Source organism: Crinia signifera, chromosome 12, assembly GCF_055691185.1.
Source record: "Crinia signifera chromosome 12, ASM5569118v1, whole genome shotgun sequence".
Taxonomy (NCBI): domain Eukaryota; kingdom Metazoa; phylum Chordata; class Amphibia; order Anura; family Myobatrachidae; genus Crinia; species Crinia signifera.
The window spans coordinates 17,765,429-17,785,378 of NC_139228.1; the positions used below are offsets into that span (position 1 = coordinate 17,765,429).

General features: G+C 42.6%; 1 protein-coding gene across 3 annotated transcripts in view; it reads left to right on the forward strand.

Moving 5' to 3' along the window:
- SLC25A21 (solute carrier family 25 member 21) overlaps positions 1 to 19,950 on the forward strand; it is a 277,131-nt gene that overhangs the window by 113,645 nt on the left and 143,536 nt on the right. For all 3 annotated transcript variants that reach the window (XM_083166219.1, XM_083166220.1, XM_083166221.1), the window contains exon 3: positions 18,504 to 18,552. In XM_083166219.1, the coding sequence (XP_083022345.1) occupies positions 18,504 to 18,552 (49 nt within the window). The remainder of the gene's footprint in view (positions 1 to 18,503; positions 18,553 to 19,950) is intronic.

Here is a 19,950-nt window from a genome sequence, read left to right on the forward strand (position 1 = left end):
CATGCGCTGAAATGCAGCTGCACGTGTGTATACGCAAAATATCGGTCCCCCTTGCGAATTCGCGCAAGAACGAGTTAACCAGTATAAGGGCCTATGTTCTTCTGTTCTTGAGTGAGTATATAGTCTTCAATGAAAAAGTTTAATATGTCCCTCTACAAAATTCCTATTACAACTATTGTAGGCTGGTAGATGTATAGGGGCCTGTGCATGTTTATTGCCATTTTGTCTTTTTCTAATCCTTTGCAAGAGAGCGCTAGAGATGTATCTTTCCAGTCTCCAGTAATACCCAGCACTGTTTCTGTAGAGGCATGAAAGCCTTGCTCCGCTGCGTAGTGTGTGAGGTCTACAATGCATATGGGATTCCTCACACTGCCTGCAGATTATGAAAACACAAGAGTTTGTACTTTGCAAAACAGACATGTTCTTCTAATATTAGTCTTTTCCTGCTCTCCGCATGCTCTATGTGCATCATCTCCCTAGTGGGCTCATATATTATGAGTGCGCAGGAACCAAGCACTCATCATTGTATGTCAAACACAGATGTAGCTCGCATCAAAATCTCCAATACAGTAAATACTGAGACAAGATCTCCGCACTGATAAATCACAGGACTGGAAATATTTTATGTAGGGCTCCGAATAATAATTGTATTTCTTTTTTTATTATTATAATTTTTATAATTATCATTATTATTATTTTTTTATTTCATTTTATTTTGATTAAGGGCAACAATTTTAATGAAACAGATATTTTTCTTTACTTGGGTAACTGTATGAGTTATTATTTTTTTCTCTTAATATAGTCACTTCTTTGTTGTTGTAAATGACTTTGTATTTCTAGTATTTATAGATTTTTACCTTGACAATATTTATTGGCACTAGGCAGTAAAGGCATACCTCCCATTTACCGCGGGAATGTCCCAGTTTTTGGGAACGTTCCCACGGCCTGCCTGGGGCCAGCAGTGTCCCATGGCAGGGGGGGGGGGGGCATTGGTGAGTCCCCTGCACCTCCCGCTTGTCAGCGGGGAATAGACACTGTGCACATGCGCACAGTATCAATTACCCACAGCCAGAGGGGCAGCGGCGGCTGAATGGACTGTGGCCTCTTACAAGTGATGCAATTTGAAGGCCATGCCCCCTCACCTTGAGGCCACGCCAAAATTTTGGGCGCGCGGCTGAAGGTCCCACTGCACCACCAATGAAAGTTGTGAGGTATGGTAAAGGAGCATAAACATTATACGATACATTATAATGATCACAATATCGTTAACAATCTATATTATGCATATCGTCTAGTGTGTACAATAATATAGTTAACAATGCGGATCATTAACCATGTTCTTCATTGTCTGAACATGCAGTCAAATGTTGAGTAAATCATCAATGACTTCATGTTTAGAGGGGGTTCGGTGATGTCACTGAACGATACGTTGACGATATCGTCTGTAGACGATATCTACTAGCATGAACCCAGCTAAAGATTCAATAAGAACATCCTGACATTTTTTCTTTCTGCGCTTGCACCTTTCCTCGCCCTTGTTCTGCGGTGCTAAGCCATTGTTTTCAGTAAGATTTGGGAGCGATCAATGTACATGAGTTTCCACGGTCAAATTAGAAGAAAAAACATAATAATAAAAAAAAGAAATCTAAAAGTTCACTTTTAACTAATTTTCTCCTCTCAACACTAAGTAGTTTAGCCAGAACACGACACTGTTGAAGCTCAATGTGTGATACTGTGCTTGCCAAAATACTTTTAATGAGGTTGGAATTTTAAAAGAGAAGCTAGGCTGTTCAAATAAATGTTTGACTAGTGCCGTAAATGCTCTAAACCTCAATGGCCATATAACTTTCCTCTAGATGCCACGTCCGTAAACGTATTCTCACCCAAGATCTTAGTTACTAATTTGCATATTTATCGAACCATAGATATAAATATTTTTTTATCAATATTCTTTATTCTAATGTTAATAAAAAAGCATATTAATTCTAGGTGTGCTCTATATTAAACTGTAATAATATCCTAATAACCCATGAGATGGCTTATTATTGTCCAGATCACGGATCCAGATTTAATACCCGTTATGTGCTTTAGAGGGTTTTCTACATATAAACTCTGAATATCACAGACCAGAGTATCACAGAACTACCCAGGGGTCCTACTGTCAAAGCCACACGTGTGGGCTCTTATTTTCTCTTTCTCATAAGGAATAATTATCGATGTTCTATTTCCTGCCCCTCATCCTTCACTTAGACCCATCAAAAATACACATGGTGTTTTCTCTGCATTTCCATCACTTTATCACCAGATAGAAACACCAAAACAAGCTCTCCAGCGTTACTGCGGCCGGGACCTCACACATATACTTTCTCTCTCCCTCACACATACACAACCTTCTCTCATCTCTCTGTTTTTGCACCCTCCATGTGTGGACAGAAGCTGCTCCACGTGTGTTTATTGAACCTAAAAGAAAAACACTGGAAGTTGAGAAATTGACTGTGCTTGACCTGTAACCTTTCTAACCCTTACACTTCCCATTCCAGGGAAAAGTGTTCCTGTATCTCTGCTTCTGTACCAGATGCGGTGTTAGCTAAAGGTGACAGAAATGTTGGGTTGGCCAGGAACGTTTTATGAAAGTGAGAGTTTTCTGAAGCCACAAAGTCTGCTCTGCGTGGTATACAAGTGATATTTAGCTTGCTTTGCACTGGCAGGAAACCGTATTCTCTATGGCAATCACATTTTAGTAGCAGTTGAGTACTGTAGTGTTTTGTAAAACTTACAAAAAAAAAAGAATAGTATCACCTAACACTACACTACTAGGCCTTCCACCGGGTGTTGAATGGGGGTCCGACAGTTCAGATTCCGACTGTGCTTGCCACAGGTTCTATTCTCCCTCTATGGGGGTTGTGGACCCCTACAAGGGAGAATATCCCTTGTAAGTCAGGATCCTGACTGTTTGGCTTTTAATAGTCGGGATTCTAACGTCTGTATACTGTCAGGAGGTCATCCGGCACCCCTTCCAACACGACCCCTTCATCAGGTACACAGTGATCTGCACCTGGGCATCCCTTTAAATTTATGATTGCTGTCACATTTAGTGAAACACCCTTCTCATCAATTAACCAGTTCAACAGAGGTGATGGCAATCATTAATTAAGAGGGAAGTCTAGGAACAAAGCATTTTGTACCTGATGGATGGGTCTTCGGTTTGTGTCTACCCAGTTCGTTTCATCACTGTTGTTTCCAATTGTAAAGTGCAAAGAAAAATGCTGCGCTATATAAATTAATAAATAAATAAGGGGTCATGTTGGAGTGGCTACATTACTCAAATATATATATATATATATATATATATATATTTATATATGTATATCCGATATATTATGTTTGTGTAGAAGGCACTGAGGTAGCTGTGTTTGATTGAGTGGAGCGCCGGACCCTTGCGCATGTTATATATATATATATATATATATTTATATATATAAAATTATATGACTGAAAACCAAAATTTTAGTTGGAGATGTTTAAAGGTGCAAGAGAATCATAGTGAAAGATTTTATTTTTTATCTAAAGCGGCAATCATATGCTGTACATGGCAAAACCAACCTCGTTTTGCAGTGTAAAAAAATTGTTTTTAAAGCGGCAATCACTTATTGTACACTGCAAACTCCGATGCTGTGAATACATTGCATTCCTGACAGCAGGCATAAATAGATATGGGGTCTTTGAACCCAACAGTCTCAATGGTCATACCGGTTTCCATGTTCTGGTTGTAGAAATGTTAGGAAAGCATGATTTGTAGGGCAAGGGGGTAACTGGCTTGAGGGAAAGCTATATATGCAACCAGTACCTAATAGTGACCTTTCCACCAACTGGAGAATTTGCATATTCTAACAATTATTAAAATGACATTGTTAAAGTCACATTTTAAAACTGGGGTCTCTACAGTACGTTGCCATTTTAAACCACCGCTTTAGAATACATGAGGTTTTTTTTTTTATAATTTGAGCCGTCAAGTAGACAAGAGTCAAAACAGACAAGCAAGCACATTTCTCGAGTCAACGATCATCGGTACGGAGCACGCAAGGACATGGCCATCTGCCATTTTATTGTGTCCTCTGGCGCTCTCTTAAAACATTTTAACAGCATCTTATTTTACCAGTCTGGGGAGCGCTACCAAACTTATAAAGGAAAAGGGAGAATTCAAATAAAAACACCGTGATACCCTGTTAAACTGCTCGGGGATCACTATAAGATTTAAAATAGTCTGTTTAATATGAGTATCAACTGATCCTTGCGACACCGGTATAATTAACTGCTTGTTAACAAGTTTGTTTATTAAAATATAGTCTACGTTCTACACTGTAACGTGTGCCTCTAATAATTTTATGGGGTACGTACATCAGCCGCTGTGATGTCACTGCAAAGACTACGCGTCCGTTATGTAAACAGTGTAAGCGCACACATACAGTATATAAACTTGTATTTTTAGTAATATCGGTTTACTTTTAGAGTTATCTGCATTTTGCACACTGAATATTTCCAATACATAGTTTTATTTTTCTTCAAGAATTCTTCAAGTCGTTTATTTTTTTTTCTGTATTCGCTGAAATAATGGAATAATTTTCTATGTAAAAGCATAGAGGGTTTATTTTATCAAGAAATATTTGAAAGGGTGACTCTACATACTGGCATCTTACCTCTACTCAGCGGAGCATTCAACAGTAGTAAAACTGTCTTATATTCTCCTATTCCCACCCAGCTTGGCCAGTTTCACAAAGTCCAGCTATGAATGATTTAATTAGTGACGTTTGTACAGTAAGGCACTTGTCGTCATTTCACCACCAGGGGACGCTGCTGGTCCACATTCCTGTTTAGGGTTCATGTGTCATGGTTAGGTTACAAAGGCCGTGATCATGTCAAGCAGAACATCTTTATCCAACTGAATCATTCCAACCTCTTGCTGGCTTGTAAAACATAGAACAGATGAGTTCAGTGTTCAGTAAATACAGTTTCTCTGTGAGTTCTGGCGTTGCTAGCCGGGAGTATAATATTTCTATGTCAAAGAGTATATATGTCTAGTGTCCGTTTGTGTGTCTCCGAAACACTGCCGTCTGGTGGCAGCGAGTGGAACTGCATCTCTTTCTCATACATGCACAAACACAGAGGCAATCACAAGGCTTACTAGTGTGTGTGTGTGTGTGTGTGTATGTGTATATATATATATATATATATATATATAGTGTGCAAATGGTACTTGTGTATTTTGGCGGCGCCCCCGATGTACATCGCGCAATGTTTTAATCGCATCGCATGCCACACCCTATGCGATGAAAGATTGTATAAGCACCCTAAAGGGTGCTTTTAAGCACCCTAAAGGGTGCTTACAATGTTAAATGCACCCCCACGCCACCCCCCCACTATAAACGTGAACCCGAAGCGTGGCGGTACGCGTCCTCTGACCTTTTCATACCCCCACTATCCACGTCGGCATGGAGTTGAGAATAGAAAGTGTGGCGAGCGCAGCGAGCCACCGAGCCCGAAGCGTGGCGAGCGGACGCGGATACCTTCACAGGTATCGGAGTCCCCTCGCGGCCTTCACAGGTATCCGCGTCCCCTCGCGGGGCTCGCCTCGCTTTGGTGGCTCGCTGCGCTCGCCACACTTTCTATTCTCAACTCCACGCCGACGTGGATAGTGGGGGTATGAAAAGGTCGTAGGACGCGTACCGCCGCCCCTCGCGGGCTCGCTGCGCTCGCCACACTTCGGGTTCACGTTTATAGTGGGGGGGTGGCGGGGGGTGCATTTAACATTGTAAGCACCCATTAGGGTGCTTATACAATGTTTAATCGCATCGCATCGCATTGTATGGCACTGTATGCCATATACAATGTCATACAATTTTAAAATTGTATGGCATTGTGCGATATCGCGTCGCTTCGCATACCATCGTATGCCTTTATGGTATGCAATGCGATGGGCGCCGCCAAAATACACAAGTACCGTGCAAATTATCTAGCACACTTACTGTTTATATTAATACATTATTTCTTACTACATAAAGCTTTCAGAAATTATTCATCCTATAGCCATTATAAATTTTAACACTCATTTGTAAATCCTATGACATTTTCTTTTTAAATCCACTATAGGTCGACATGTCTGAAGGTCGACATGGGGTTAGGTTAACAGGATCATTAGGTTGATACAGTCATTAGTTCGACATGAGCTAGGTCGACAGTTAAAAGGTCGACATGGGGTTTTCACTTGTTTAATCCTGAATGTTGACGTGGGCACTAAAAAAAGTGCACCACTCCCCTTTGCACACTATTTTATTCTCCCACCACGCCTACTGGATTTTAGGGCATGAAATAACGCCTGTCGGCATGTGTCAGCTAAAAAAAGTGAAAAACTCCATGTCGACCATTTGACTGTTGACCTAGCCTTGTCGAACTAATGCTTGTATGGACCTAATGAACCTGTCGACCTAACCCCATGTCGACCTTTAGACACGTCAACCTATAGTGGTTGACCCAATGCATCTAATACCATCTATTATAAACTGAAATCTATAATGATTGTATTGCCATGTGTCAATGCATTTATTATAAAAAAAAAAAAAAAAAAACAACCACAGGGACACCTGGAGCCAGTGGCGGATTCAGGGGGGGGGCACCCGGGCACGTGCCCCCCTGTCATTTCATTTTGTAGCTGAGGACCAGGGCTTTCCAACGAGCCCAGCCCCGTGTCTCTAGCCCCCCGGGAACCAGAAATATCGCCTGGCAAAGCTGTAACTTTTTTTCCCCATAGGATAATATGGGACCCGTCAATTCCGACCCCCACCCAGTTCTGACGGCTGCCAGTTCCCCCCCTGGCATCACAGAAGCTGGTCCATATCGGTCAAACGGTTCCAGAGATATTACGTGTAAACTAATTTTTTTATTTTTGAAATGTAATTTCATGGCTGTTCATGTTCTTTGAGGGCAGATTACTCTGGAACCAAACGTTCCAGTTTCACTGGACCAAAATCATTCAAAGCCCACTCAAAAGTTCTTCAATATGATACTTGTCTCATGTAAATGGGTCAGTTGGTTCCGAAGATATAGCCGGTTAAATAAGATAACTGGTTAAAGGGGGGTAGGTTTTCTCTCCCCCTCACACAAGAAAATGCAGGGATTAGGCTGGTGTAAAAGAGGCCAACCTGGGAATGCATTTTCTAGGGGTGGAAGGGGTATTATTTCAAATAGCCTGGACCTGCAGTGCTCTGAATACAGCCAGGCTCTGCCACTGTCAGTGGCTATCACTTCTGCCTGGCGGCTGTCCCCCATTTACCGCGAGCATGTATTCCCCTTGGCAATGAGCATGTAATCCCACATGGCAATGAGCATGGAACCCTTGGCAATGAGCATGTAGATAAGCAGCACTTATGTAGCTTAATTTTTAATAGGCATTATGGTGTTTGACATAATACATAATGGATATAATAGCGTGTAACTTAACGTGTAATGGACATTATGGTGTAAATGTTTAATGCGCGCCTTTGGTGGACAATGTTCCTGTTTATGAAACGAATTGTGAATTTTGGATTAATCTGTGTGGCATTATGTGAATTCTGGCTCAATCCGTGTGGCATTATGTGAATTTTGGCTCAATCCATGTGGCATTATGTGAATTTTGTCACAATCCGTGTGGCATTATGTGAATTTTGGCTCAATACGTGTGGCATTATGTGAATTTTGTCTAGATCCGTGTGGCATTATGTGAATTTTGGCTCAATCCGTGTGGCATTATGTGAATTTTGGCTCAATCCGTGTGGCATTATGTTTATTTTGGCTCAATCCATGTGGCATTATGTGAATTTTGACACAATCCATGTGGCACTATTTGGATTTTGGCTCAATCCATGTGGCATTATGTGAATTTTGGCTCAATCCGTGTGTCTTGATGTGAATTTTGACACAATCCATGTGGCATTATTTGAATTTTGGCTCATTCCATTTGGCATCATGTGTAAGGGGCAAGTATAATGGGGTCTAGTATTTTGTTGCATAATGTGTAGAAGTTGTATATGGTGTTGTAAACTACACTCAAGGACATGCCCCCTGTTGAGTGGCCACACCACATTTTCATGGTGGGCCTGCGTACTTTAAATGCCAGGGCCTATTTTTAATCCCATTCCCACCCTCTCTCTGCCGCTCTCTTAGCATGTACACTGGCACCACTAACACCGCCCCCCCCCCCCCCACCTAAACCCTCTTTTATCATGGTGCCCCCCCTGTCATTTTATCCTGGATCCGCCCCTGCCTGGAGCTGGTGGGTAAGACTATAACTCTGGCCAAAATTATGCAAAAAAAAATATAAAAATCCTAATGGAAAAATGTTTTAATTTAATAAAATGTATTTAAATAAATAGGAAAAATAGCACATGTATTAACAGTACTGTAATGATGAAACAGATAATATTTATGAATGTGGCTTTTCATTGTCCTTTTGGTCACCAAGTCATCTCAGCCGCCTACTTTAGCTCTGTCCGGCGCTGGCAATATCTTTGTTTCTTCTGCTTCAGTTGTTAGAGAGAGATAAAGTGATTGGAGATAAAGGGGCTAATTCAGTAGAAGTGTGAAAATCACAATCAGCGTGCAAAGCATGAAACTTCAAAGTGATCGAATCCTGGAACAATGTAAACTGTAAATGACAGTGGCTGGCGCCGGGGGGGAGGGGGATGTGCAAGCTCAGAACATTTTCAGGGGGGCTACGTCACATGCAGCTGCTGCAAAATAAAAAATGGCAGTAAGGCTGCGAAGGCAGATGTCGACCCTAATCTTTGCATTAGCAGCGATTTCTGCTGGGCGACCCATCATGCAATACCACGCAGTCGCTGTTTTGCTATTTTATCATTGAATTAGCCACAAAGTACCAACCACACAGCTTATAACATGGCAGTTGGGAGCTGATTGGCCGGTACTTTATCTTCATTCACATTCTCTCTCTCTACAGGTAGTCATACACTGCTGCGATTTGGGCCAACTTCACCAGATTCCAACAGATCCGGAAGAGAAATTATGTGAAATCAGTCAAATTGCATGTTTCCGTGATCCGATCCGATGCTGCATCTGTCAGATCTGACCGTTTCCGGCAGCACTGGGATTGCATGCAATAGATCACACACGAAAGGCCCGCTTTCAGTACTGCCACCCTGGAAGCTCCTGGGCAGCTCATGGGGGATCGGCTGGCTCTATACTGCTGAGAGAAGTTGTAGTAGTGTATGGCCACCTTTAGGCTTATTAAACAGACCCCTTTATATTTTTTGTTATCATGTATACTGATTGTTGTTTCAAATGTATTGTTCCAGTGTTCTCCTGTACCTAATGGATTATTGTTTCTGAGTTCGGGCAGTGATGATAATGTTTTCTGCAAGTGAAGTCTTTAGCCAGCAGCGCTGCTTCTGTCCCCTGGCGTATTTAGGTATTTGATTGGGAGAACTCTACTAGGAAATGAAAGAAGTGCTGACAGTTATAGGAGTGGCAGCGTGTATGTGTGTGTAAGGGGCTGGGACGGAAGGACATTAATGGATTTTACTTTTTTGTTTTACTGTACAAGTATTGTACCTACTCTTTACTTAGGGTAAATCACAATGTGATCATGTTTGGGGGTTAGTTTTATCAATCATTTTTTGGCTTCCGGGCTGTGGAATCTGTGCTCTGTGTGGGATGATGTCGGGTGCCAGAGATTATCTCACAGCAGGGTGCCTACTTGTATCTGCCATCCACAAGACAAATTCTATCGCTACATACTTTATTTATTTATATGAACTGGCAGATCTATAATGGACGCAAGTGTGGTGCACACGGGCCAATTGGTCCCCTTACCCTACCGCACACCCTACGCCCATGTAACTATACTTATCTCTCATAGTCTGCATAGCAGACAAAAAAATCACTAGGAAAATGGCTGCCGTGGTAATTGTTTAGGTGATGCACACATGTGCATTAGAGGTGTCCCCGGGAACGCGGCGCAGGCGGTAACTTTTTAGAGACTTGCACATGCTCAGTAGACTCTGGCACAAGGTCAGAGAGGAAGGGGCCCAATCAGAGCCTGCACATACTGCCCCCCCCCCCCCTTTTTCTTAAAGCACTTCTGTTTCTGTGGCTTACTTATAGATAGATTTTTGTCATTAGAAATATGTGTATGTATCCTTTTAAATGTCCGAGGCTTGGATATGTATTACAGGGGTCTTGGGCAACACCTCTTTTTAGTTGGTTAACAGGTTTTTCAGAAACAAACAACTGCAGTGTGTATGTCAGGCCTGCCCAACCTGCGCTTCTCCAGGTGTTGTGAAACTACACATCCCAGCATGCCTTGCCACAATTTTATCATTCCACAATAGCAAAAGTCTGGCTGGGTATTCTGGGACTTGTAATTTCACAACAGCCAGAGAGCTACAAGTTGGCCAAGGCTGCTGTATGTATTCAATGTGCCATTCATGTTATTTACTTCCAGTAATTTATACAGTGACTATTTGGCCATTCACATTAATCCCGGCCCCAGTGGAGCTTACGATATATTTTCCCTACCACATGTACACGCACACACATTCACGCTAGGGATCATTTTGGGAGCCTTGTCTGATGAGTTGAGGTTACAACTGTTTCAGATATATGAACCATTATGCTTGTTGAGGACTCCTGTGAGCCAATGGACACTGGATACCAACAAGGAAGTCCAACATGGTGGTGGCTTGTTAGGTGTAGAGCAGTGGTTTCCAACCTAGGTTTACCCCTGGAGGTACACTGCACACCGGTTGGAGGTACTTTAAAAGTATATTGGTAATGGCAGAAGAAGTATTTTGATGGCGGAAGAAGTCTACCATTGCCATGGAGCATCACTTCCGGTTCAGTCTTCAGCGTCCCCTCGTGCTTTTGGCCAACCAGTGATCCACTGAGATCTACCCACACTGTCCTCAGACATCAGCGTTCATCCGCCACATGCAGATGGAGGAAGCAGCAGCATTAATCCTGTAGGCATTAGCAGGAACCCCAGAGACAGTACACAGCCAGTGGCCAGACACAGAGGGACTCTTTTCCTGACCACATACTACTCTTCCGCTACACCTTAATATAAGGAAACGTATAATGCTCTCTTCCTGTCCACTTGTAAGTACTGTGGATATTTTTAATTGAGAGTAGGGGGAACATTCAGGCATGAGCACAGGTGACTTAATTTGTCCCTCAGGGGCAGATTTATTAAGCTCGGTGAAGTGATACAGGGCCAGATTCTCTAAGCTTCAAAAGTGATAAAATGGAGAGTGATAAACAGCCAGCCAATCAGCTTCCACCTGCCATGTCACAGGCTGTATTTGAAAAATGTCAGACAGGAGCTGATTGGCTGGTTTATCTCTCTCCATTTTATCACTTTTGAAGCTTACAGTATCTGTCCCAAAGTGTCTGGATTTTATCACCGGCCAATCAGCTCCTAACTGTGAAGTTACTGGCTTGGTTTGAAAAATGACAGGTAGGAGCTAATTGGCTGGTGATAAAAAACAGACACTTTTTCACTTCACCGAGCTTAATAAATCTACCCCGGAGTTACTTTGATTTAACTGTCTGTACCAATGACTGAAACCTGCACTGTTAGTGTGCCTTGAGGACCAAGGTTGGGATGCCTGATGTAGGAGCATTCCTCTGAGTTTGTCATCATGAGTTGGTCCTCTTGTTTGTCAGATTTGTATCCAATACAAAACATGTTGGATGCAGTTTAATGTGTCATCAGTTATAGGGGCCTGCCTCTGGCGATTATTAGGGCCTGGATAAAGAGCCATTCTTGCATGCTGTACACTCCATCCTGAGTTGGCACCAGAACGGGTCATACATTGGAGTTATGGACCTCCAGAGTTTTGGGCTTTTTTTTATCTTATTTCCCATAGTTAGAATTACTATCCAGTAATACGGTAAATGATCAGGAGTGTTTAGGCATTGCAATTTGAGCACCCATAGGGTCTCTTTACTAATGTACTTTTTGGTTTAAAGTATTTCCACATGCTCAGGCCCAGCAACATAAATCTTGGGGCCCTGTACAATGATATTTCTGGGGCCCCCCACCTAATCCCAAATCCACACAACACTCTTCTGCATGAGCCTCATTTAACCTTTCGCTGCTCCAGATCCTGCTTTCAGGTGCAGACTTCTCCCGTTCTCCGTAATGTTGGTTTGGCTCCTGGCTGCTGCTTTCCAGGCCGTGCGCACACACAGAGTAGATGGCTCTGGGCACCGAGTGGCATGGCACACAGTAAGTCAGTCAGACTCAGCCAAAAACAGATGGTGCACAGTAGACGGCCGGGCTGCAAGGGTCACTGACGGGCCAGCTAGTACAGGCAGTGGCCGTGCCTGGGCATGGAAGCTCTGGGGCCTGTCACACTTGTCCCCCTTGACCCGCCCTGTCACCTGCCCTGCACATGCTGCACAATCTATTGCACCTTCTGTTCTAGGATACCTACAGTACAATTTATATCAGGGAATTGTGGATCATTATTCATGTGACACTAGCTATAAAGTCTACAACAAATTTCCGAGAATTTGTCTTCATAACATCAGAGACACTCGCTTGATATTATTGATACAGGATCAGTTTATGCATTGCTTTATTAGTATTTTTTATTAATTGGTTTTGCATATATCGTGGTCAGCCAGGGGCGGGGCCAGATGTCACCCATGAGAGCATTTTATAGGTTAGTTCAGACTAACTTTTATTTACGAAGCCAGGAGATACCAATCCAATAGTTGGCGACCATTGAATGATTTCTCCTGCAGCGAGGGCATGCAAGGAAATGGGTTTTCGTTACAAATCCAATCGCGTGGTACCGAGGGTAATCGGAGGGGGCGGGTATTCGGTGGGGCGGCGTCTCTGGTGCTCATTAATCTGCAAGTGTCGCAGTTTACAGAGCAAACCAGAATTACCACCAGAGAGAGCTTTCTATAGTATTTAATTGCATACATTTAATTAGTAAAGTTTTAAAACACTAGCATTTTCTCTTTTTCATTCTAATAAGATAAGGTGTCATTGTGATTGCTGTTGCCAACTCTGGCTGCAAATGAGGTCATCAGATATTAAGAAGTAATTTCCTTTTGTGAATGGGTTAATCAGGTTTGGCGAATTTTTAACACTTTCTTTGTTATTTATACAATTAAAGTGAAATGTCCTGTTTCACACCATGAAACTGAAAAAATTCAAAACAACTTTAACTTTTTGTGCCTTTAAAAAAAAAAAAAAAACTTCCAGAGATTTTAGTAAGCTTAAGAGGGAAAAAGCAGCACCACTGCAAGACCATTACATGGAAAGTCATTTTGCTTCAGTATGACAGATGTTCAGGAAGAATTACTGTAAGCCCAGTTATGAGAATATTACTGATTGAATCTAAGATTCTTGTTAAATATTGAATATTAATTGTCTAGGTGATGTGATATATTTATTTATAGGGTTATTTTGGAATTATTAAAATGATCAGCTGATGTTTTACCAGAATGATATAAATGTATGTGTTGTCGGTGTTTAAATAAATCAATGAGCGTATTTTACAGTGCCTGGGGTCATCATGTAAAGCAACTGTACATCCTGTAGTATTTTCTTACAATAAGACTTTTGAGTTCCATTACATACTATTGGGGCAGTACAGATGGTGTAATGCAGTGGTGTCAAACTCATGGCCCTACATCTGTTGTGGAACTAAACATCCCAGTATGCCCTGCCACAGTTTTAGCAATCCATGATATAAATTATGTGGCAGGGCATGCTGGGATATGTAGTTCCACAACAGATGGAGGGCCATGGGTTTGACACCACTGGTGTAATGGTTAGCATTACTGCCTCACAGCACTGAGGTCATGGGTTTGATTCCCACCATGGCTCTAACTGTGTGGAGTTTGTATATTCTCCCTGTGCTTGCGTGGGTTTCCTCCGGGTACTCCAGTTTCCTCCCACAATCCAAAAATATACTGGTAGGCTAATTGGTTCCCAACAAAATAACTCTAGAATGTCTCTGTGTGTGCATGTGGTATGGAATATAGATTGTAAGCTCCACTGGGGCAGGGACTGATGTGACTGTTCCACAATTCTCTGTACAGCCCTGCGGAATATGTGTGCGCTATATAAGAAACTGGTAATAAATAAAATATCACTTGTTGATAACTTGGCCTGATAATGTACAGAGAGTGGTAGAGGGGCTGGCATTCCCCCGATGTAGCCAAGTGCCTGAAGAGGTTACCCCTGTGTCAGCAACACAAGCTTGCTATGATTTATTGGCTGGCATTCTTCTTCTGTTATTTCAACCTCACCTTTTGTATCCCAGCCAGAAAGTCTATTAATAAATGATTAAAGAGGATTGTTAAGGAAACTGATCTGAAATATTTGGCTTGGCTCAGATCCAGCTAATTACGAGCTGCCTGTTTGCATCTGTCACTGCCGGCTCACCTGGCTGTGGGGGATGCTGTCAGTGCGGCTGACCCCTAGCTACTGGCATAGGCGAATGAGAGACCTGGTAAAACATATGCATAGACACCTCGAAAAACATTGCTACATGTTGCTTTGGAGCAGGCAGAAGCAATCTATGGCCCACCAGGTGTCCCAGCAGGTTTCCATGAGCCAGCTTTGGTTTTGGGGAAAAGGTGGTGGGGGGGAGGGGTTGCTAATTTAGGCGACAATCATTTATTGGTTATTACTTTACCTCAGGATTTTTAAAATATGCACATTGGATGCTGATTGCATGCTGTTGCAACTGCTTTAGAGTCTATTGCCAGAGTCAAATCTGCAACTTTTTGCTACTGCGTTGGTATCAGGCCTTCACCATGGTGAACAAGTGTGCTCCGGAATGTGCTCACCATGGAGCACATGCACTTTGGGCCTTATTCTGGTTGGTTCGGATGGCTCCGAATGCGTACGGACGGCCGATGGTGTTTCCGCATGTGCAGAGGCGTATCTTCACATGTGTGAACACCGCGTACGTCCGAATACGGCGTGAATTCTGTACAATCCGAACAGGGGGTGGAGAGGGGCATGAAGGCCTGTTTGGGCTCATTACCATATGCGTACGCCCCGCGTTTCATGGGCGTTCCCATGAAAACGCTGGGCGTACGTATGTTAATGCGGCCGTCACGCACGTGTGTGGGGCGGACATATGACCTAGCCGGATGCCAGCTGCCCGCCCATATCCCTGCTTTTGCACGGAGAAATGCCGAGTGGTCTGGAGCACTCGGTGCTGCCTGACCACTCAGTCCAGCATTCGATGGTCGGCGACCATCGAATGATGGGGGAGGTTCCCACAGATGGAGGAGGTGTTCACATGAAAAATCCACTCGTGGTCCGTTCGGTTGGCGTCTTACCGCATTCGGACGGTGTGAGCGCTCCGTACGGAAGGCGGGGCTAAGAACACTCGGTTCCAGTCCGCAAATACGCATCCGTCCGAACCAACCAGAATAAGGCCCTTTGTGACTTGTGAGGAAAATAAATGATATTAACCCTTTGAGTGCCAACAACTCTGTGAGAGAGGTTCAAAATATCTGCTAAAAATGCCAGCGTCGCTCACATTTGTTATATAAATTCAAATAAAAAATTTTGTATAAAAAAAAAAAGATGATATTTCCTATATAGGGTAAACATTACAGGTCATAATGTTGAATACAAATGTTTGCTTGGCAATTTTCACACCTATTTTGACAAATTCACTTGGCACGCAAAGGGTTATTAAAGCCCGTTGTCTCTTTAGCTCCCTCCAGTGCTTTTGAACAAGGTGTTTATATGACCTGGTAGTTTTTTTTCCCTGTTTATTGCCTTAGCTGGGCTAAAAGTCGGACCTACTAGCTCTGTACGGCTGTGCAGCACATACTGCACTGGCTCCTTACTGTCCTACTCGATTACTACCGTTGAAGGAGGACTACTCACAGTACCCAGAATCTCCCTGAATTAATCTGGTGGTCGAGCTTTCAACTTTGTTGCTCCAACTCTATGGAACTCTCTTCCTCGCACAGTGCGAGAAGCCCCCACTGTAGAATCCGTTAAAAAGAGACTAAAGATGTACTTATTTACTCAAGCATTTCACTGACATCTACTGTTCAGCTTTTTTAGTATTTCGAGCTGTAAAGACAATGGTGAAGCACTTTGAGTCCTATTGGGAGAAAAGCGCTATATAAATATCATTATTATTATTATTATTATTACTAAGCCTTCGAAAAGTGATAAACAACCAGCCAATCAGCTCCTACCTGTCATTTTTCAAACCCAGCCTGTAACATGGAAGTAAGGAGCTGATTGGCTGCCTGCTTTTCATTCTCCATTTTATTACTTTTTGAAGCTTGATACTTCTATCCCCCAGGAGATGTACTTATTTGGGGTGCTTCTTACTATCAACTGTGTTATCACATTATTGGGGGTATTCAATATGGGATTCTGGACAGTCGCAATCCCTAGCCGTTTTCACCCAGCTTGACTAAACTCGATTTTCCGTCTGTCGAGTGTCTGAAAGTGGGCTTGTGAAAACGGACGCCGAATGTTGAAAACCGTCCATTAATTAGACAACCCGCAACAGACTTTTTAAAGTTGTATCTGTTTTGTCGGAATCTGCCTTCAATGCTGCCGGAAATGGCAGCATTTATTAGGCGGGGGCTGCTATTTCCCCTGGCAGAAATAGCAGCCAACATTGAATACCCTCTATGGTGCACTAAGTATATATGGGTTGAACCAATATTTATGGTCTTATGTCTCAGTAAGTTGTAATTCTTAGGGAACTGATAGACAGATGCCCACAGAATAGCCACCCTCCCTTTTTGGAGAAGACAAGTACAACATTAAAGTTCACTGTCACTTGGTTTGGACTTTCCATGGCTGACAAGTGATGATGCCTTGCCAGTTCCTGATGCATTGTCTTTAATAGGTGAGGTGAAAGGGGATGACATCTGTTATCAGTTATGAGTAGTGGAACTGGATACCACAGACCAAAGAATGCACTGATTTACCTGTAAATGTCAGCATTTTATTTTTAGAAAATAATCATTTTTCACTCTGTTGCCCCGTATGTTTATAGCCTTATGTATCACCAGGCATTTTGAGAACAAATTATCGTGAAAAACAATATTAGGATTCCGTTATTGACATCCCTCCTCCTGTCAGTAATGTCGTAGTGATGGTTTTTTTTTCTTCCTGCTTCCTGTCCTAGGTCTGTGTTTTAATTTTAAGAATTCCATTGCAGGACTATATATTGGGTTGTCTAATATTTGCAATGGAATTTTTTTTTCTTGTTATTTAAATGTAAGGGCCTAATTACCACATCTGTGCTGTGAAATGTGATAAGTGATTACATCAAAGCTCTTTCCTTGCGACGCCACTCTGCAGCATTATTAGGATATTTTTCATAAAATGTCTGCTTATGCGCCACCGATGTCACTGCTACCAACGCCGCTGGCACCCCCTCCTCATTGCGATGCATCCCCAACGCTGATCATACTCACCACTCGGGAATCAGTGATCAGCGCTACTGGAGGGCTGCAGGTCATCGGGGATCCCTGCTGCAGTGACCTTTAGTGCTGTATAGTGAGCTGCTGCTTTGCAGCATCACTTTACTGCACTGAAGTTAAGAGAAGCAGTAGCGTGCCCCGATGACCAGCAGTCCTTTAAGAGCTTTGGTCCTGGCCCAATCCCTGCACTGCTTTCTCTGCCTAGTGGAAGATGGCGTTCGTGTCACAAGGCTCACTGCATTTTTTTCTGCCTAGAGAGAGCTGGCATTGTTATCACAGGGCTCACTGCCTTTTTTTGATGCCTTCAGGAAGCTGGTGATACTATCACATGGCTCCCTGCATTTGTTTTTTTCACAATCTTTTGTTTTTAGTACATTTGGACAGATTGCATTTCCAATTATAAGTATGGGAAATGTGATCTGGTTACTTAAAAAATGTGAATTACAAAGTTTGCAGCAAAAGCTCTTAAATGCATTCAGGTGATGCTAACATAATGTAAGTAGGGGGTGAAAACGCCCCTGCTCACATTATTTTAGTAAAAAAACTGTTAATGCACTGTAAATTGTCCCCAAAAAGGTACAATTATATATTTTTTATATTGCTATTTATATTTCATGTCCTGGCAATACCACTGCTGTCTCTTTCAAAGAAGAAGATGCTGGGAAATGTGATACCAATTTTATTTTATCTGCTTGATTTGATTTTTTTTTTTTTTTTTTTTTTTTATTGAAAATATTGCAAAATCAGGAAGAGTATAAAATAAAGGGAAGGGGAAAGCGAGAACTAAAACCATATAGACAAGTACTAATCAGAAAAAATACAATCCAAAAGAACAATGCTGTACAATGTACTGTAGGTATCGGGGATGTGCAGTGAGGTAAATGGCTGAGGAGACCTACAGTATAGAAAAGGGATCACATTTGCAGATAACATCTACGTTTAGCAGTAAGCAAAGCCTGTAGACCTGCATGTCTTGTTCTAATGGTCATACATGTCTCTTTCTCTGACAGGTCTGGTGGAAATCTGTCTAATGCACCCGCTGGATGTGGTAAAAACACGGTAAGTCTTTGCTGGAACATGCTACAAATAGATGCATGAACGTGGTGACGGGGAACAAACCAATCGCCATGGGGGGTGTGGATCATTTTGTTGACAGTCATTAGGTCGACACCGTTGGGTAGACAGGTGGGAAGGTCGACAGGGTTCTAGGTCGACATGGAACAAGTTCGACATATGCGTTAAGTCGACATGGGTTAAGTCGACAGGGTATTAGGTCGACATGGGTTTTTTCACAGTTTTTTTACACGAATGTCGACACAGTCGACATGGACACATCGCTCGGGATGCTTCGGGCACGGTGCCTCGCTGCGCTCAACACACTATTTTATTCTCACACCACGCCCTAGTGGATGATAGGACATGAAATACCGCCTGTCGGCACATGTCAGCTCAAAAAACTGTGAAAAAAACCATGTCGACCTAAACCCATGTCGACCTTGTCCCATGTCGACCTAGACACCTGTCGATCTTGACCCATGTCGACATAGAACCCTGTCGACCTTACCACCTGTCGAGCCAATCAGCTCCTGCCTGACATTTTTCAAACACAGTCTGTGACATGACAGGTAGGAGCTGATTGGCTGGCTGTTTATCACTCTCCATTTGATCACTTTTTTAACTTAGTGCATCTGGCCCTCAAACTGGCAGGGGAGGAGAGGTGCCCCCTTGGAAGCAGGAGCCCAGTGGCAGAGGACTCAATTGCCTCCCAGAGTTACACCTCTGACTCTGAGCACAGTTGGGGAATGTACTATTAAAAACTCTATTATCATATTCTCTAAATATTTTGGGTCTGGTGTTTAGATTGGCAGGTATATCACATATTCTTGTTTCCTCCTAATACCAGAGATACTCTTACGTATAGTTTGATAAGCTAAAAAAATGAAACTAGTTTTGATTGTGAAGTAGCGAGATTACTCAGGATTAATCCAGAATTACAATATAAAAGAATAATCATTCCTGACTCACAATCACAGCCTTAGGGGTTATTCACGTCCAGACTCCACCCGATTATTCTTCATCGTAAGAGGACAGCTTGGTTGAAATCTCTGACATCAGTGTGATTGATTAATTTGTTGTGGATGAAGTGAAGTAGAGGTCAGTACAGTGCGATTATTGAGGGAGAAGCAGCTTCACCGATTCACACTGCGCTATCCTTCATCTCACGTCAGTCTTGATAGACTGGGCATAATGAGGAGAGGCTGACGTTACATTTGTCAATAGGGTGTAGCACTCGATTCAATGTACACACAGCTTATTCATACTGTACTTGCTATTGTCATTCAGCCTTCAATTTACATTCATTAACTTTTTGGGGAATATAACAGTGTTTGCACCAATGGAGAACTTATAATGAATATGTTACATTATTACAATGTGGGCTATAGGCAGAGGCACTTT